The 21,864-nt window shown below is 37.4% G+C and overlaps 1 protein-coding gene across 1 annotated transcript in view; it reads right to left on the bottom strand.

The window, feature by feature from the left end:
* The window catches only part of DCC (DCC netrin 1 receptor), a 1,137,854-nt gene that overhangs the window by 71,492 nt on the left and 1,044,498 nt on the right, over positions 1-21,864 (bottom strand). Inside the window, exon 22 of the mRNA XM_047828892.1 lies at positions 6,137-6,202. Within this exon, the coding sequence (XP_047684848.1) occupies positions 6,137-6,202 (66 nt within the window). The remainder of the gene's footprint in view (positions 1-6,136; positions 6,203-21,864) is intronic.

Below are 21,864 nucleotides of genomic sequence, written 5' to 3'. Positions count from 1 at the left end.
AAGATGTTATTCTCCAGGTGAGAAGGAGTGATAACTTCAACTGAAATGGTGGCCATGGCAGTCAAGCAAAGTAGACAGGTGCAAAACACAATCTGAGAATGAATAATCAAAAGCAGATTGCATATGGAGGAGGAAAAAAGGAAGCATCGGGCAGGTTTAGACTTAAGTGATTGTCCTATGTCTGAGATGAGGGAGAGGGTGAAAGACCAAGAAAGGAAAAACAAAAGCTCAGTCTTGACTATGTCAGGGTTGAGATCTTATGATAAATTATAAAGAGGCAGCTAGAAGGTCTGGGTTAGAAATCTAAATTTCGGAGCTGGCACACAGATGGGAGTGGACAAGGTCACCGAATCAAGAGTATAGAGTTAGTGGAGATGCTTTCTCAAGACTAACACCTCTAGTATTCAGGTAAAAGGGGAGAACCAGGCAAAAGAGAAGTGAGTGGCCAAAGTTCCCAATACTTATGTGACCATGGACCATTTTTTCTCAGAGCTTCTCATGGGACCCATTTACCTTGGAACAACCTTTGGGGAATTGGTGATCTAGATCAGCGGTTTTTAACTGAGGAGATTTTGCTCCCTAAGGGGAAATTTGGCAAAGTGTAGAGGTATTTTTGGTTCTTAAAACATGGTAGAGGGGAAATACCCTTGGCATGTAGTGCGTAAAAGCCAGGGATGCATAGGATAAGCCCCACAACAAAAAATTATCCAGTCTCAAATAACAATAGCTCTGAGGTAGAGGAATCCTGATCTAGCTTAACATTTTCTATGTTCAGATGAAAAACTAAGATCCCAAGAGTTTAAGTGACTTGATTCACACAGTTCTAATCCTTGGCAAAGTCGTATTAGAACCTGGGGGTTGGTATTAGTCTGGGATCTTTCAAATCATTAGCGATAGATAATGGTTGGACGGCAGGTAGGCAGCGCCCCTTATAGACTAAAACTTGATACCCTGGACCACTCCAATTACCTTTCTATGAATGATGTAAAGTTTTATTTCTGGACCTTTCCTTTGGCATTAAGGTGTCTGTTGAGTGCTTACAATAGCTCACCAACCTCAGAATGATCATTTCATGCAAATATGGAAGAGCTTTTATGTCTATTTTATTTAGATTAGTTAAAATATTACTGCATTCTGAAAATAATAAAATAAAAGTTTTTAAGAGTAAGGGTCAAGTCATGATCTTTTCTCCCAAACACACAGTGTAAGGCATATTTTACAGAACACCTAATATGATTCTTAATATCTAAAAATTAATGATATTGATTTTTAGAAATATTTCACCAAAGCATCAACTTATCAAAGTTAATTTGGGTTTTAAAGGTTGAGATCAATACAACCACATATTTATACGGATTACAGATCTCTTAACCAAAATTACTAATTTTATAAATTACACACAGATCCATCAACAAAAAAAAATGCTGATTTATCTTTCCCAATGAGAACAGCAAGATTGAAGTGATTTTCAGTGTTGTATTCATACAAATATAAACTAAAAAATCACATTTTCAGAAGTTGAAGATTTTCCTGCTTTGAGAATGTGGACCACAAAATTGAATACACCATAAAAGTAAAATACTACCATATCAGTACCTATTAGCTTTGATTCTATCTGTCATAAGAAAATAATTTAGGAAGCCTCTTCAGTTTCCTCAATTTAATTAAGGGCTTACAACTACAAGAGTAAACATGAACTATAGCTTTGTTTTTATTTGAATTCCAAGAGTGCATTTTTAAAGAGTGGCATGCTGTAAGAGAAAGTAAGTGACTAGTGAGGTCTAAATTTATTTGAAACTAGCTTGAGGATCCCGACAATAAGCCATTATTCTATTATAATTCTTTGAAGGATGAATACAGGAAGTGTAGGGAGAGATAGGAAAACTCTAATTCTGTCACTCTAAGAGGAGATATATGAAAATTTCCTGGTGTATGAGGTTTAAAAGCTCAGATTTTAAAATGTTTTTGTTGACTCAGCCTAGGTTGGGTGGGTTTGGAGTTTTATCAGTCAAGGTTTCATTTGTACATTGGATTGGAAATTATAACCCTTCTTAAGGCATAATAAGACATTAGCAGAACTTTAATTAGAAAGGTAGGGTTTTTCAGATGCCTTTGCTGATTTGCTCGTAATAACCTAAGCTAAAGTCAAATTACATATTTACCATCATTTATCAGTTAGAAAAATAGAATGGGAAACAGATTGAGTTTGCTCTCCACCATCCATGTCTCTTAGAGGTTATCAATTAAATCAAGTAGCCTGTAATAATTCGTGATTCCAGTAAAGATTCTAGAAATGATTCAGGTGCTTTGTTCATCCCATTCATTTAACATGAAACACCTAAAACATCATTATGTGTTGCAGAAAATTGAGAAGGGGTGATGGGCAATGATCTATCTAAACTGGTTCAAAGTCACTGGCTATTGTTCCTCTATTTTATCTTCATGACTTTCTCTAGTGATATAATGTATATCAGACTAAATTTAATTGCAATTATTTTTCTGACTAGGAACCTTAAATGGCAAAAAAAAAAAGAATACAATAACATGCATTCCCATCAATTACTATAATTCTCTTCATCTGAGATCTGACTCCTGTGAAAAGTTCTTGTTGACTTAACCTGTTAGCATCAAATTTGGTCTGGGGTTTCTTTTCAGAAATCTCACTTTATTTTGAAGGGCAAATTCAAATAGTCAATACCAAACTTTCAAGCTTGATCCAAAATTAGGACTGCTATATTTAGTAATTAAAAATACAGGAGGCTCAATCAAATTTCAGTTATTTGTAGTCACCTATACATGTGCACCTTGAGATGCATACATACATTGAAATGGAAATTTCTTGCAATATTTTCCTTTATCTCATATATATAGGTGATTTGAAAGGATTCAAATTTTCTGGCCTCCTGTATTTTTACTTGCTAAACTTGAAAATTCTATTCAAAATTAGAGTTCTTCAGGACATGTCGTTTAAGAGAATGCCTAGTTTTATGTTTGTGGCTTATACTTGCTCCACCTTTAACATGCATGACCACTGCTTATTAGAGGGTAGAAACAGTGAAGGGACAATTGTTCCTTCTCAATTAACTGTTCTGGCTCTCTCTTAATTTCTTGGCACTCTGTCTCTTCAAAAAACACCATCCTGTGCCAGTATAGATAGTCAGCCCTTAGCTGCGGATGAATTCCATTTTGAAACTCTCTGTAGAAACCATATCTGAAAATCAGCTCTGCAGGATGACTCTAAAAAGGGGATCATGCTAATTCTTGGCATGGACTCTAAACCTAGAACCCATCTCAGGGCAAAAAACACTACAATGTTATTTCCCCACACGATTTCAGTGATGACCTTCTTTTACCCTCCTTCATATCCCTGAGATTTTTCTCACTCTCTTTCATCTTCCTGAAGCATATTCCTCTGCCTTGTCCACCTGGGTAATTCCCCCTCTTCATTTGTTGTTCCTGTGGAGGTCTAGTTTTCAATCTGTGTGCATAGTTCATAGCAAGCACCCTGCACACAGTGATGGCTTAGGGGCATTTCTAACTGATTACTTGAATGCATGAAGTGTGTTTGGCATATTGTTGACTCTTGAGATAAAATCTGAAGCAAAAGAATGAGTTGATAAAACTTGCACAGTTTTGGGAAGGGAACCATCATTATCTAAACCTATTGAAGGAACATGCCCTTCGTCTGTTTTCAGTCCCAACACATCCCTCCTCTCAACTTTCTGTTGTGAGCTTCCTAAAGTGTCCCTTGTGTGTCTGAGAGCCTGGGAACTATCAGATCCAGGCACCAGCTATAGAAGGTGTCTAATCCTCAAATACCTATAGGAGACAATAATGTTACTTGATGTGGGTAGAGGATGTGTGTACAAGACAATAGGAGGTGGTGAGGACTGTAGCAACCTGGAGAGAGCATTCTGGGTATAACCTTAGACAGGTATGATTGGAATATATTTAGGAAGCTTAAATGTAAGAACTTATACTTATCTGGTTAAGTAAACTGCATTAATAGCAGAAGAGGGTATGCCTGGTAATTAGAAAAGAAGTCAACAGATAAATATATGTTCCTGAATCCAATACTGGACAGAGGAGGGGATGCTGAGCCTTTAAATGGAGCATCTGGGGGCGCCTGGGTGGCGCAGTCGGTTAAGCGTCCGACTTCAGCCAGGTCACGATCTCGCGGTCCGTGAGTTCGAGCCCCGCGTCGGGCTCTGGGCTGATGGATCAGAGCCTGGAGCCTGTTTCCGATTCTGTGTCTCCCTCTCTCTCTGCCCCTCCCCCGTTCATGCTCTGTCTCTCTCTGTCCCAAAAATAAATAAAAGTTGAAAAAAAAAAATTTAAATGGAGCATCTGGTCTACTGCACATACATACATGTGCTCTTTGAGAAAATAGATGCATTAGGTTATCATTACCTATAATAGGAAATAATCATTTAGCTGAACCCCTTATTGCAATTTCTCACTCAGTAACCAACTTTTAGATTGCAATTTGGCTTCCCATATGGATTTTTATTTTTATTAAATTTTTTTTTTAATTTTTATTTATTCTTGAGAGAGAGACAGAGCATGAGTGGGGGAGGGTCAGAGAGTGAGGGAGACCCAGAATCCGAAGCAGGCTCCAGGCTCTGAGCCATCAACACAGAGCACGATGTGGGGCTAAAACTCACAAGCTGTGAGATCATGACCCGAGCCAAAGTCGGAAGCTTAACTGACGAAGCCATCTAGGTGTCCCAACCCATATGGATTTTTAAATAGAAGAGCATTCAAATGAATATTTATCTATTCAGAAATCAAATTTTTCATGAAAACCTGCTAAAATTGTTGTATAAACATATTGTGTTATTTTCATAAAATAAAATACTAGGAGTATTTGTAAACACACAGATGAATCTTAAAAACAAAATTAAAGATGAATGCAAGATGCAACAAGATACGTATCCTATGATGCCATTTTTATAAAGTGATAAACATGTATAGTAATATTATAATGTTTAGGGATATATATCTATATAGTAAAAACCATATTTGGGAGAGTGGTTACATCAATGGGGAATGGAGGAAATGGTGGAGAAGCACGTGATAAGGCAGAGATATATAACAGATTTCAATTATATGTTGAATATTTTATATTTTAACCTTGCTGATGAGTACACAAGTTTTCATATTTGTGTTTTGAATGTATGAACTATATATCTAGCAAACCAAACCAAACAACAGCGACTGAACAAATTTTTAAAAACCTATGAAAGGAACTTATCATATATACATCAGTCCCTTAGAAGTTTGGCTTGTATTAATTCATTCTCCCAAAGTTTCTGTTTCAGCAAAACTGAGGACAAGATCTTAGAAGACAGCTCCAACACTAACACCAACTGCTTCTTCTGTGCAGTGCTAGATATTATTTCTGGCCGACCCTGAAGTGTATGTGTGGTCCATCAGGATGAGCAGAAATAAACGTTTAATCCTTCGAGTGTGAAGAAAAATTAGCAATAAGTTGCTAAAGGATTCTGAAGAGTAAATTCTCTAAGCAAAAATTCTTAGTGACTTCAGTTTAGGAAACTAAGTGGGTTTCAGTTCAATCTCCCTTAGAGATCACGTTTCTCTAATAATATTAAATTTTTGGAGACATTTTATTCCTTTATTTTTTTAATGTGAGAGAGAGAGAATGGGAGAGGGACAGAGGGGAGGGAAGAGAGGATCTGAAGCAGGCTCTGTGCTGACACAGTTAGCCTGATGTGGGGTTCGAACTCGCAACTCGTGAGATCATGACCTGAGCTGAAGTCTCAACCGACTGAGCCCCCCAGGAGCCCCTGGAAACCTGTGAAATACATATAACACTTTAAAATTTAGATATTATATTATTAACAACTCTGAATCATTTATAAAATTTTCCATGCTTGAACTTTTCAACTGACTATTTTGTGCACTCAACTCTCATTGGCATTATCTCCTGGTAGAATGTACTGCAGGTTTGCTAATAACTTCATATTTCTTTTTTATATATATAACTTAATACTTCTATTATCCCACTAAAATCCTAGGTCTGGGATTCTTAACACTTTCTAATTGCCTCAGACACTCTAGAATTAACCATTTAATTAATATAACTAATCCAATAGAATCTAATTGATAGACTTACCATTGAGAGTGCTTCTATCAATCAAATTAGTATCAACTGGCCAATAACCTCCATCTCCATGACGACCTATTTGTTGGGAAAACATATCAGCATGTTAGTAGATATACAGCATGAAAGCATAATGAAACAGACAAAAATAATAAATATTTTAAAACACACACACAATTGAACAAGGTATTTTGGCTACTTCGAAGAAAGTCTGAGACTATTAATACCATTATGTTTTGTGAAAAAATGTTATTTTCTATGTGTCAAAAAATCTGTCATGAAAATAGACTCTTTTTTACAAAAAGCTAAATTCAATTCCTCTTTGAAAAGTTGTCCCCACTTTTTTTTCTTCCAATCTCCTTATAAAAGTGTCCCCAGAAGGTACAGCAGTGGTTTGAGTCCGAGTAACATCTCAGAACAGAAAGGGTGCTGGCCATGGCTCCTAGAGAGGCAGACCCCCACCTCTTTCATGCTGCAAGAGATCCATCCATCTGACACGACTTTGTGGCAAATTATCATTATTACCCTACACGGGGACTGCACATTTTGTCTTATAACTGGGTTTTGAGCAGTTCTTGTGGTATGTGCAAAACAGGTGCCTGGGAATGAGATATTAGATACAGAGTCAAGAATGGGGTTATGTCACAGCTCACATACCTGTTCTGAATTTTTCTTAAAAACACAGCAGGGAAGAAAGAAGGCTTCTTTAACACCACATTATTGGAAGCACTGCTTTCCAGTAGGTGTACAACAGTTGTAAAAGCAGTATTGAAGAGAATTGAGCCAGAAATAACCAGAAATGTGCTATAATCCAAATTTAATTAATGATATTTCACCACAGGTGATACCTTTTTCTATTGGTACATTTGTGGAACTGTAATTAGTTTTTTTAGATTTTGAATTCTAGAATGTCTATTAAGTAGAAAATTTATAAGAACACATTTGGGAGTTGAATTTATATGCAAACACATAGAAGAATACAGCTAATATTCCATTTCTTCACTTCAGAGAGTTATTTCTGTGAGCATTTAGAATCAGTGGATGACATACAGGAAGGCACCTGAGGCACTCGGCTACAATAACATAGGATGTTTTCTCACATTGCTTAGATTTTATTTTTCTTCTTTTAAGTCCTGCTCTTGTGACATTCTTTGGCTTCCCAGACACTCCTCTTGCTAAAGCTTTCTCGAGATCCCATCATTTTATTTGCAAAACACTTGTGAGCAACAAACCCAAATCTTGTTAACAGACTATACGTTCAGAATTTTAAAAATTCCTTTCATATCAAGTCCGAGCTGAAGTTAGGATATCAAGCTTCCAACAAGCAGTGCATAAATTAATCCAGTCACACCATAATCTGTTTTCAGCATCAATTGGTAAATTTCAAATCTGCTGGCCAGTGACTGCGGTCTCCCGTAAGGGTAGGCAGGAGAGAAGCAAATGAAATAAGCAGCCATTGGGAACATTTTGGTGGGCTGACTAAAATGTGCACAAGCCTTTTCCCAAACACCTTCCTTGTGTGACTCTGATACATTTGGGTTTCAATAAGCAGAGGATAAACTTTGCCCACGGGACACGGTAAGATCAATGTTGGAAGAAATGAAGCGAGACAGAGGTTCTGTATGAATATTAAGGTAGCTTTTCTCACATCTGAAAGCAACTAGATTGCAAAGCAATCAGCCAAAAGAGATGCTAACAGTGCCATCACTTAGGCCAGTAAAGCAATAAATGATTCCTGGTGGGAGTAATCCTGTATTGGCTGGAAATTAAGTAAATAGTCTGTGGAGGATTTTCCTTTTCCTCTAGCATCCTGACAAATGTCTTTTTAATGAAGTTTCTCAGACTCCCAGCTACTTTCTGGGAAGATGCAGAAACAAGTCCACAAGAACATCCATATATTACTGAGACATAAAGCTCTATGGGTACAGCCCCCCTGGATTTAGCGAGGCTATTGATTACACTGAATTTCAAATAGGTAGGAGAAAACCAGATGTTCTATGGTTAGGCTCCATGTCAGATAAAGGAATTCAGGACATCTTTCCAAATAAGAGAGGGCAGCTTAAAACTCGAGCATTCTACCCACACAATCCAGTATATTGACATTGCTTAACTTTTTGTTGGTTATAATTAGATTGATACCAGAAAAGAAAATTAAGTAACTCTTAACAAACCCAACAGAAAGTACTTTAAAGAAACTTGATATCATCAACAAGCAAGATTGGATTTATGGTAATGTAAAGTCTTAGAACCACTTCACTAAGGAAACACAAAACTCATTTCTGGGATATTGGTGCGTCTGGGGATCTCTTCATCTAAAGACGTGAGAATCAAATTTTAACTTTGTGTGCGGGTATGCTTCTCCTTTCTAAAATATGTCTTTTAACTTCCAGAAAGGCTTCCTTTATGGATAAATAATAAACTAAAACAAAAAAGATTCTCCCACTTCTTTAAGGCAAGAACCACAAAGTTGTCAAATGAGGGGACACTGAAGACCAAAGAGGACACTGAGTGCTATTGCTTGCACATCAAAGCATTTTTAAGGGCTTTTTGGTGTGGATCAAATACTAAACGTGTTTATTTTACTTGGTTAATTTCATAAGCACTGATCTAGGGAAACAGAAGATGAATGGGAATCTTCAAGATGGAAAGTCAGTTGACGCAAAAGTATAAAGTACTGTCTGATCCCAGAGGTCTTAGTTTTATTAATGGAGCATAAAACAGGTAAGAGTTCATTCAGAATTTATTAAGGGCCTACTAAACATAAGGCACAGTCCTAGGTCCTTGAGGAAGTGGTGATATAAAAAAAACATGTATTAGGTAAGGATCCTGCCATGACAGATCAAGTTGGGTCACTGTATCCAGATCTTACATAGAATCTTAAAACTAACTGCAGATGGTTTTTAATTCGTACTGGCCTTAAAGATTTAAGAACAAGTTACCCCATCTTTTGCTATAACAATACTATTAGGTCTAATTTAAAATGTTTTTTTTTGTCTAATATTATTAAAAGAACTACATGCAAATAAAAATAATGTATTATTTTCAGTCTTACGTGTTCTGTAGTTATATTTTCCATAAAAGTTCTAAGTTTCTTTTTTTTTCCATACTGCCCTAAATCTCTAACATTTCTCACAATTAAAAATTGCAAGTAAGTAAATAAATACATGAAATTTAAATATAACATTTATAAAAATAATGTTAATAAATAGCAATGTATAAAGGCTTTTTGTATTCAAATGAGGCTTAACATGGTTCAAAAGTTGGAAATGGGTAGTTTCTTCTTTCTTTTTTATAGAATTAGTAGTATCATGACTTTATGTGACACAGTAATCAGAATGTGCTTTATGAAGAAAATACACATTCTACAGAATCTAAAGAATTGTGTGACTCTGTACCCATATTTTCTTTGTAATAGAAATGAGGGGGAGGAAAGGAATTGAGATGCTGAAGAGTAATGAATTTATACACCATTTAACCAAGTAGGCATTTTACCCAGATAATTTTATTCAAAAATCACTTCTTCCAGAAATTTTTGATAATTAAAACAAATGTTTTCTACTTTTCCTTAGGTTTTGAAACCAGGAAATGGTGCTTTCACAAAGAACAATAAAACAAAACAAATGAGCCCATGGTTAACTTTAAAAAAAGGAAGTATGGCTATTTTAGAGTTATTCAAAATTATTTATATATTTTAAAATTTATTTTATTTAGGTACTTATTAAGTAGGTCCAAACCAGAAATTTCTTATTCCTCCCCTTGAGGAGGAATTTTTACAATATGATACGCTATGAAGTCATTTAAAGAGCGAACATAAGCAATAAAGTCACTTAAAGAGTAAATAAAGTTTATTTTTGTGAGAGAGAGAGGAAGAGAGAAAGAGAGAGAGACAGAGAGAGAGAGAGAAAGAATAAGCAGGGGAGGGGCAGAGAGAGAGGGAGACCCAGAAACTAAAGCTGGCTCCAGGCTCTGAGCTGTTAGCACAAAGCTGGATGGCAGGGATCAAACTCATGAACCACAAGATCATGACCTGAGCTGAAGTCAGATGCTTACCCAGCACCCCAAGAGTAAACTTTTATATTTTATTCAAAGGATTGATCTCTTCCTTTTTTTTTTTTTTTTTTTTTTGCAAGAGACAAATTCCTCCTTGGGCAAAAGCTAAAGTCTCCATGATATTCCTGTTCTTTGCTCTCTGGATTGAGGGGGAAAGTGAACAAAGGCAATATGACTTCCTGTAGGAAGTGTGCTTATTGTTATATTCCTTGGTGCTTACTAAAGTGACATGTATACTGTGTTCTCAATGCCTGATGAGTGACTAATGTGAGTTAGAATGCTCAATGATGTATTGTTAATATGAACAAAAGTTTAAGTTATTATACAAGTTATTTTCTATGTTCTTATTCTTACATATCACTTAAAATATTACTTTTATATTTTTATTGTGGTGTGTGTGTATGTATGTGTGTGTGTGCGTGTGTGTGTGTGTGTGCAGGATGAAACATTAATGTTTACGTTATGTCCCTACTTTTAGCAGACATGGGCAGATGGAGAATATTTCCCATGATAAAACATTTTTCAGCCCCTACCAAAGATTAATTCAACTGGGATTTCTAGAGTCTGGCTTTTTTCAGAGTAGATGTTTATAAGTTTACAGAGGAGTTAATGGAAAATTAATCTGCAGAGGACATGGAGAAAACTGGATGTGGTAGTTCTGATCTATTCATTAATCTACCTTCTCTGAGTGAGGACAACAGAGAGTCCTCCAGAATGGCAACCATGCCATTCAATCAATTTGAAGAAAAACATATGGCCCATAATCTAAATCGAATGAATAGATTGGTCATCTAACAAATGTTTAATACACATCCTCCCAAGGATGCAGAGCACTGAGGTATCTTCTTGATCTTAGAGTTGATTTTCTGAAAATAATTCTGGTGATAATGATGGAAATTGAATTGATTTTGTGTCTTATATACCAGTGGATAAAGGATATCTATTAATGACACCTGAATAGAGTGTTACAGTCCAATACACAGATCATATGGAGATCTATTTTAAAGCAGATGATTTTTCAGAGGCTGGAAAAGTGTCTAAGAGATCAATTTATCATGCAGTTGATAATACTGCTGACTTTGAACAAAGGCATCAGGGTATCTAAAAACCAGGAAGTGAAATCATAACTCATGCCTAGGATATTTCAAAAATATATTAATGGAAAAGAATTAATCAACACATTGTTTGCAAGTAAACATGAAAGAAAGCTCACTGATTGAATGTTACTAGTTCAGATGTAAGGAAAGCTAACATGCCTGCCACATATTGAGACTTGGTGCTCAACAAATCTTTCTTACTTTCCTTCCTTCAAAACATCTCCTTATATTTATGAGCTGTGGCAAGTCTAAGAGCAGTAATTTGTGGCAATGGGAATGTATTTGATGACCTATTCTGAGTCAGACACAGTGCACTAGAACCAAATATGCAATTGTCCATCTTTTCCTTGACTAGGAGAGGCACTATTTTTTTGAAGTTCCAATTTCTGATCGTATGCAATAAAATATGAACAGAGTAGACTACAATAAAAGCAAATTCATTTTAAAAGAATCTTTAGAAGTGAATCTAAAATCTAAAATTATTTTTTCATATACAAATATTATGAATTGGGTGATCATATAATTATGAAAATCAGGACACTTTAAGATGGAAGAGGGTGCTATTGTCAATTTTTCCTGGATCTGCATATTAATCAGGACACTCCTGGACAAAATAGAAATTATAGTCATCATAGACATGAACAATTTAAATAAATGGCTCTTGGCTGACATTTCAGTGTGATTTGGGGTCCTAAATTCCTGAGGCATATGTGTAGTCTTTTGCAGTTTGGCAACAGACAGGTGAAGAGTTGCCTGACAAATGTTCTAAGGTAGAAAAAAATTACAAACACTGCATTCTTTTTCTTTTGCAAGCATCAGAGTAAAACAGCCCTATGCTAGACTAACTGGTATCTGGATTTCTGAACATGATGATACATGTCAGCCAATGAGAAGAAAAGAAAAAAAAATACATACATACATATTAATAATATGGTGATTATGGGATTTTCTCCTCTCACCAGAATCTCCTTGTATGAATTCTTGCTGTAGTATATCTGCATTAATGGCCAGTATATGGGTCTAAGACAACACTTTTAGATGCAGCCTTGTCTTTATTAGAATCTAAAAACCCTCCTGTTCCTCTAAATACGGGCCCTCTCCTGGATGACTAGATCTCCCCAAGATCTAGCTCATTTACCAGACTAAAACATGGAGAATGAGGAAGAATTTCTTGTGGATTATAAAGGAGCAGCTGTTCTTAAAAGCCACTGAATGATCATGAAATTCTCCCCTACCTCGATGGTCCACAAGCTTATCCCAAAGGCAGTGTGAGATATGTTTGTGTCTGAATGAAAGTTACCAAGCAGTGCAAGAAGTAACAAAAGAGCATGGAAGCTCTTTCTTCTCCAAGTGACTGCATGTTAGCAAGCTGCAACTACAGTATGAAAACAATAGAACATAAGTATCACACTGACTTCAGTGCAAGTATATATAAATAATGACACTGTTGGGGCACAACCTTTTTTTCATTCACGTATCAGCCCATATTCCATCCATCTAGTCAACAACTGTATTGAATGGACCCATTATTTAAGTATTAGGGATATAAAGTCACTACTGCAAAGGCTCATAAATTAGCGAGGGGGAAAATGTTAAGGGAGTATTACAAACTACATTGTATATTCAAAGTTTTAAGATTATTATAAGTAGGTGCCACAATGGAAAAATAGGATGATTGACTATGCCTAGTAAAATGATGGAAATCTTTTCAGGGTGACATCTGAGTTGAGAATTAAAAGATGAGTAGATCAGGTAAAGAGTGAGGTGGGTAAGCTTAGAAAGACAGGAAGACACGAAATAATAAAAGTCCCTATATGTTCTACCAAACACTCTAAAGTTTCTCTTGCAGAAGACAGGGGACCATTACAGATATTTTATGCAGAAAAGTGACTTAATTGAATATGTATTTTAGACAGAGTATTGTGGCTGAGTATGAAGAAAAAATGACAAGAGACTGTTGTAATAAGTAGCATGAAGATAATATTAATTATGAATCTACAAGGCAGATATTATCAGATCCATTTTATAGGTGAGTAAACTGTGGGTCAGAAAGACTAACTAATATACTCATTTTAAGCAGCTGAATAGGCTTGACTCTGATGACGATTTTACCATTAGTAGGTGAATTAAAAGAAGGATGGGAGAGGGGCGCCTGGGTGGCGCAGTCGGTTAAGCGTCCGACTTCAGCCAGGTCACGATCTCGCGGTCCGTGAGTTCGAGCCCCGCGTCAGGCTCTGGGCTGATGGCTCGGAGCCTGGAGCCTGTTTCCGATTCTGTGTCTCCCTCTCTCTCTGCCCCTCCCCCGTTCATGCTCTGTCTCTCTCTGTCCCAAAAATAAATAAACGTTGAAAAAAAAAAAAAAGAAGGATGGGAGAGAGAGTTGGACAGAAATTAGAGCATCTCTCAGAGTTGATCCTGGTGTGTGAGTGTGAAAGTTTAGATGTGGGAGTGTGACTTGAGGTGGTAGCTCCATTTTCAATAGGACACACAGAATACCACAGACTTAGGAAGACAAAGGAAATAGTCCAGTTTGTAACCATGCTGAGCAATGGGACTAGTAAAGGTGACAGTTCAGAAAACACATGGCAGAAGTGGACAAATAAGGCTAGGGAAACTCTTCAAACATGAGGGATACTTAGGCCCTATTCCTACTCCTACTCCTATGCCTATTCCTATTCCCATTCCATGTCTTCCTTTCCTTTCCTGCCCCATGGTCTTGCACCCCTCTCCCCAAGAAAGAAATAATTGGCATCAGTAGGCAAGAGTGAATGGGGTTTGCAGGGATCTGCATACAAGCTAGCATGCTGATCTTCGGTGGACAGTGTAGACAGTAGATACTTGGTGTGTCGAAAAATAGGAAAGCCAGAGAACTACTGTGTTAGAACGCAGAGAAAGAGCAAAATCCTCACCAATTTCTCTCTCTCTCTCTCCCCCATCGTGCACTATTCTGCATAATGGTTCCCTAACTGTCCCTTGAATGTGGCTTGCAATCCTCATTCTTTGAGCAGCTTCTTGGCATCCTGATATTCCCATTCTAGGATTTCTCTAAATAAAGGTTCAAGTAATCTTTCCCTCTGCAATCATTTGTGTCAAATCAAGTTCTACTCACATATTAAAAGTTCAATCTTGGGTTTAAGGAGTCTTTTCTGCTACTATAGATAGTGATTTCTGATCTAAAACCCTATCATATGATATACATACAAGATGATACCGCTTTTTTAAATGTTTCTTTCTTATCTTTTTTTTTTTTGGGGGGGGGGTTTGGGGAAGAGAGAGAGGGAAACACAGAAGCCGAAGCAGGCTCCAGGCTCTAAGCTGTCAGCACAGAGCCCGGTGCAAGGCTCAAACTTGCAAACCATGAGATCATAGCCTGAGCTGAAGCCGGATGCTTAACAGACTGAGCCACTCAGGCACCCACAAGATGGTACCACTTGATTTCACATTTCATATTTTTCATGTTGGGCTGGGAGTATTTACATACCCTTTCTAACTATATTTCATGCTTCTTAAAAACTGACTTATGGAACTGTATTCCTTTCTTAAGCTTCACCACACCCAGCACAGTGCTAGGAACATAGTTACCAGCAAGCTGTCAAAAGTGAGTCCAGTCCTTTTCATACTGCACGTTTGAAATTTCAAAAACTCATCAACACCCATTAGTTTTTATTTTTCTCCTTTCTATACTCAGAATTACAAGCAGCAGGGGAAATGCAAGAAAAACAAATTTTCTGCTAGCAAGAGATGATAGGTAGGGTAGAGATCAAGACAAGTGCGCAGGAGGTCAGAATCATCTACAAATGTAACCAACATTTCCTAAATCAGAAAGAATGTGTTGTTTTCCTGTTTGGCTTTAACTTCATAGATGCATATTAAAGATATTTTTGTCTTATTGGAAAAATATTTTCACAATGTTTTCATCTTCCCCAAGATCAGTAACATACACTAATTACCCACAGCCTTGAGTATTATTTGGGTCTCCAAACTATACTTTTTATCAGATGGTAAAGTCTTTCTTTCCAGATTATTCTGTGACTCTTTCCCTAAATATGTGTGTCATAAGTCAGTTCAATAAACACTTTCCAGGCAACTCTAACATGATAGAGAATGGGAGGTGGGGATGAAGAGTGTCAATCAGACCAGTCTTCTGCCATCAAGGAGTTTACAACCTGGCGCAGAGGATGGGAATATAAATAGAAAACTATAAGAAATGCAGATCAGGGCAAGGGATAAGTTGGGTGTGATGGACATGCAGAAGAACCAAAGCCTAGAAAGGTGGGAATGTCTTCTTGGAAGAAAAGCAGAATTGCAATGGGAGTCTTAAAAGATGAGGACCTACCATGGAAGTTTTTTGTGTGTCTTCTGTCCATGAAATACAGCCAGACCAACACTAAACCATCCTGCACACCTAGAAAACTTATCTGAGGATTAACATAACAATCTGCACAAACTGAACCACAGAATTCAGCAGGTATGTGGCACAGAGAGGTGTACTTAGGGAGTGAGAAGCCGTGACGGGCAGGGAGGTGTTTTGCATGTAGAGAGAGGACGGAGATGGCGGGGAGAATATGGGAAAAGCACCCCTCCCCAGAAGCAGCTGGGGAGAAGGTGGAAAATTGGAAACAGCTGCAGGGACTGAACTAAAAAGGGAGAAAGGAGAAAGAAGAGGGTTTAAATTCCATTAAGACTATAAACAGGGGGAGTGCAGAGTTTGCAACTCCACAACTCGATACCTGGCGGTGCTCTGGTGGGAAGGGCGAATCCCCAGGAGCAGAGTGGGGTCCAGGAGATTCTCGGGCCACACAGGGAGAGGTGGTTCCACAGCTGGAAAGACATTTGGTAGAGGCTGTGAGGCAGCCTGGGCCAAGCAGACCCCAGAGAATGGCCGCATTCACTGGTGCTGGAACAAGGTCCTTGAGGGTGAAGCCTGGTGCCAGATGTGTGTTGTGATTTTCCATAATCCCTGAAATGCTGCTGCTACACTATCACGAACTTTTTCAGGTGCGGGCTGGCACCTGGCTGCAGTCTCTGGGCATTGGCAGCAGCAGAGTGACATGAACTTTCCTGGGTGCGGCCAGCATTCGACCATTGCTTCTTGAGACCCTCCACAGAGGGGTGGAATGGGTCAAAGCCGCAGTCCTTCAGAAGTAAGGAGTCGGGGAAAACAGCTACATCTGAGACAAAGCTCAGGAGAGGAGTACTACCTGGGACTCAGTCGCAGACAGTGTGGAAGAGGGGAGTGGACGAAGGCTGAAGACAAAGAATGGGTGCACGATTGCTGATCAGGGAGAACAGAGTTCGGATACTAGAGACTGCGTAGTTGGGTGATGCCATTTTCACTGCTCCAGTGTATGCGCATAGGCACCTACAAATGCCACAACAATACACCCCAGTAGGCTAGCAGCGCCATCTAGTGGAGAACAGAGCCATTACACTAAGCCCCGCTGAACTGGGCAAACCTCGCTCTTCTAGAACAGAAGTCTCACCGCCTGCTGTGTCTATGGACTATAAAGCACTTCATAGTCTTACTTCTAGGGGAAAACTGAAGTAATTTCAGTTGTATTTCAGTCTGTTAGCAGTTCCAAATATCCAATTTTTTTCTTTTTAATTTCTTTTTCTTGAGTACAGAAAGAGAAAAAATAATTTTTATTTTCAATTTTTATTAAAATATTTTTAATTTTTTACTATATTTTCTACTTTTGTGTAAATTTTTTCAAATTCTATTTTGCTTCCATTATTTTATTTTAGTCTACTTCAGTGTATTCATTTTTTCAAATTTTCAAATGATTTCTTTTTTTTTTCTTCTTTCCCCTTTTTTCTCTAATCTGTCAAGCCACTTTCAACACCCAGACCAAAACACACCTAGGATCTAGCATCATTTATTCAATTTTGTGTGTGTGTGTTTAATTTTTTAATTTTAACATTTTTAAAATTTTAATTGTTTTTAATTTTAATTGTTTTTAATTTTAATTATTTATACCTCATTAATTCCTTTTATCCCTTCAAAATAATAAAACAAAGGGATTCACCCCCAAAAAAAGAGCAGGAAGAAACGACAGCCAGGGACTTAACCAACACAGATACAAGCAAGATGTCTGAACCAGAATTTAGAATCACAATAATAAGAATACTAGCTGGAGTTGAAAATAGATTAGAATTGCTTTATGTGGAGATAAAAGAAGTAAAAACTAGTCATAATGAAATAAAAAACACCATAACTGAGCTGCAATCATGAATGGATGCCACAGTGGCAAGGATGGATGAGGCAGAACAGAGAATCAGCAACATAGAGGGCAAACTTATGGAGAATAACGAAGCAGAAAAAAAAGAGGGAGATTAAGGCAAAAGAGCATGATCTAAAAATTAGAGAAATCAGTGACTCATTAAAAAAGGAACAACATCAGAATCATAGGGTCCCAGAAGAGGAAGAGAGAGACATAGGGGTAGAAGGATTATGTGAGCAAATCATAGTGGAAAACTTTCCTAAGCTGGGGAAAGACACAGCCATCAAAATCCAAGAAGCACAGAGGACTCCTGTTGGATTCAACAAAAACCGACCATCAACAAAGCGCATCATAGTCAAATTCACAAAATACTCAGGCAAGGAGAGAATCATGAAAGCAGCAAGGGAAAGAAAAGTCCCTAACCTACAAGGGAAGACAAATCAGGTTTGTAGCAGACCTATCCACAGAAACTTGGCAGGGCAGAAAGGAGTGGCAGGAGATATTCAATGTTGAATCAGAAAAATATGCAGGCAAGAATTATCTACCCAGCAAGGCTGTCATTCAAAATAGAAGGAGAGATAAAAAGTTTCCCAGACAAACAAAAATTAAAGGAGTTTGTGACCACTAAACCAGCCCTGCAAGAAATTTTAAGGTGGACTCTCTAAGGGGAGAAAAGATGAAAATATAAATAAATAAATAAATAAATAAATACCAAAAGCAACAAAGATTAGAAAGGACCAGAGAACACCACCAGATACTCCAACTCTACAAGCAACATAATGGCAATAAATTCATATCTTTCAGTACTCACTCTAAACATCAATGGACTCAATGCTCCAATCAAAAGACATAGGGTAACAGAATGGATAAGAAAACAACATCCATCTATATGCTGTTTACAAGAGACCCACTTTAGAGGTAAAGACTCCTTCAGATTGAAAGTAAGGGGATGGAAAACCATCTATCATGCTAATGGTCAACAGAAGAAAGCCGGAGTAGCCACACTTATATCAGACAATCTAGACTTTAAAATAAAGACTGTATCAAGAGATGCAAAAGGGCATTATTCCAAAATTAAGGGGTCTATCCACCAAGAAGACCTAACAACTGTAAACATTTATGTGCCAAATGTGGAAGCACCCAAATATATAAATCAATTAATCAGAAACATTAAAAAACTCATTGATAGTAATACCATAATACTAGGAGACTTCAACACCCCACTCACAGCAACGGACAGATAATCTAATAAAAAAATCAACAAGGAAACAATGGCTTTGAATGACACACTGGACCAGATGGACTTAACAGTATATTCAGAACATTTCATCCTAAAGCAGTGGAATATAGATTCTTCTCCAGTGCACATGGAATGTTCTCCAGAATAGACCACATACTGGGACACAAATCAGCCCTCAGCAAGTACAAAAAGATCGAGATCATACCATGCATATTTTCGAGACCACAATGCTATGAAACTCAAAATCAACCACAAGAAAAAATTTGGAAAGGTAACAAGTACTTGGAGACTGAAGAACATCCTACTAAAGAATGAATGGTCTAACTAAGAAGTTAAAGAGGAAATTAAAAGTATATAGAAGCCAATGAAAATGATAAATAATACCACAACCCAAAACCTCTGGGACGCAGCAAAGGTGGTCGTAAGAGGAAAGTATACAGCAATCCAGGCCTTCCTAAAGAAGGAAGAAAGATCTCAGATACAAAACCTAACCTTATGCCTTAAAGAGTTGGAAAAAGAACAGCAAATAAAACCCAAAAACAGCATAAGACAGGAAGTAATAAAGATGCTATCGAAACCAAAAAAAAAAAAAAAACTAAAACAGTAGAACAGATTAATTAAACCAGAAGCTGGTTCTTTGAAAGAATTAACAAAATTGATAAACAACCAGCCAGTTTGATCAAAAAGAAAAAGGAAAGGACCCAAATAAATAAAACCAAGAAGGAAAGAGGAGAGATCACAACCAACACAGCAGAAATAAAAACAATAATAAGAGAATATTATGAGCAATTATATGCCAATAAAATGGGCATTCTAGAAGAAATGGACAAATTCCTAGAAACATATACACTACCAAAACTGAAACAGGAAGAAATAAAGAATTTGAACAGACCCATAACCAGTAAGGAAATCGAATTAGTAATCAAAAATCTCCCAAAAAACAAGAGTCCAGTGCCAGATGGCTTTCCAGGGGAATTCTACCAAACATTTAAGGAAGAGTTAGCACCTATTCTCCTGAAGCTGTTCCAAAAAATAGAAATGAAAGGAAAACTTCTGAACTCTTTCTATGAAGCCAGTATTACCTTGATTCCAAAACCAGACAGAGACCCTACTAAAAAGGAGAACTATAGACCAATTTCCCTGATGAACATGGATGCAAAAACCCTCAACAAGATATTAGCCCACCAGATCCAACAATACATTAAAAAAATTATTCACCACGACCAAGTGGGATTTATACCTGGTACACAGGGCTTGTTCAATATCTGCAAAACAATTAACGTGATTCATCACATCAATAAAAGAAAGGATAAGAACCATATGATACTCTCAATAGATGCAGAGAAAGCATTTGACAACATATAGCATCCTTTCTTGATAAAAACCCTCAAGAAAGTAGGGATAGAAGGATCATACCTCGAAATCATAAAAGCCATATATGAACAACCCAAAGCTAATATCATCCTCATTGGGGAAGAAATGAGAGCTTTCCCCCTAAGGTCAGAAACAAGGCAGGGACGTCCACTTTCACCACTGTTATTCAACATTGTATTGGAAGTCTTAGCCTTTGCAATCAGACAGCACAAAGAAATAAAAGGCATCCGAATTGTCCAGGAGGAGGTCAAACTTTCACTCTTCACAGATGACATGATACTCTATATGGAAAACTCTAAAGATTCCACCAAAAAACTCCTAGAACTGATTCATGAATTCAGCAAATTTGCAGGATATAAAATCAACGCACAAAAATCGGTTGCATTCCTATACACCAACAATGAAGCAACAGAAAGAGAAATCAAGGAATCAATCCCATTTATAGTTGCACCAAAAACCATAAAATACCTAGGAAAAAATCTAACCAAAGAGGTGGAAACATCTATACACTGAAAACTATTGAAAGCTTCTGAAAGAAATTGAAGAAGACACACACAAAACAATGGGAAAAGATTCCATGCTCCTGGATAGGAAGAACAAATATTGTTAAAATGTCAATACTACCCAAAGCAATCTACATATTCAATGCAATCCCTATCAAAATAACACCAGCATTCTTCACAGACCTTGAACAAATAATCCTAAAATTTGTATGCAACCAGAAAAGACCCCGAATAGCCAAAGCAATCTTGAAAAAGAAAACCAAAGCAGGAGGCATCACAATCCCGGACTTCAAATTATACTACAAAGCTGTAATCATCAAGACAGTATGGTACTGGCACAAGAACAGACATTCAGATCAATGGAATGGAATACAAACCCCAAAATGGACCTACAAACGTATGGCCAACTAATCTTTGACAAAGCAGGAAAGAATATCCAATGGAATAAAGACAGTCTCTTCAGCAAGTGGTGCTGGGAAAACTGGACAGCAACATGCAGAAGAATGAAGCTGGACCACTTTCTTACACCATACACAGAAATAAACTCAAAATGGATGAAAGACCTAAATGTAAGACAGGAAGCCATCAAAACCCTGGAGGAGAAAGCAGGCAAAACCTCTTTGATCTTGGCTGCAACAACTTCTTACTCAACACATCTCTTGAGGCAAGGGAAACAAAAGCAAAAATGAACTACTAGGACCTCATCAAAATAAAAAGCTTCTGCACAGCGAAGGAAACAATCAGCAAAACTAAAAGGCAACTGACAATGGGAGAAAATATTTGCAAATGATATAGCAGATAAAGGGTTAGTATTCAAAATCTGTAAAGAACTTATCAAACTCAACACATACAAAACAGATAATTCAGTGAAGAAATGGGCAAAAGACATGATTAGACCCTTCTCCAAAGAAGACATCCGGATGGCAAACTGACACATGAAAAAATGCTCAACATCACTCATCATCAGGGAAATACAAATCAAAACCACCATGAGACACGACCTTACACCTATCAGAATGGCTAACATGAACAACTCAGGCAATGACAGATGTTGGCAAGGATGCAGAGAAAGAGGATCTCTTTTGCATTGTTGGTGGGAATGCAAGCTGGTGCAGCCACTCTGGAAAACAGTATGGAAGTTCCTCAAAAAACTAAAAATAGAAGAGCCAGCAATTGCACTACTAGGTATTTATCCAAGGGATACAGGTGTGCTGTTTTGAAGGGGTATATGCACCCCAATGTTTATAGCAGTGCT

The sequence above is a fragment of the Prionailurus viverrinus genome, chromosome D3 (genome assembly GCF_022837055.1).
Source record: "Prionailurus viverrinus isolate Anna chromosome D3, UM_Priviv_1.0, whole genome shotgun sequence".
Taxonomy (NCBI): domain Eukaryota; kingdom Metazoa; phylum Chordata; class Mammalia; order Carnivora; family Felidae; genus Prionailurus; species Prionailurus viverrinus.
This window is presented reverse-complemented; position numbering and strand designations above follow the sequence as displayed.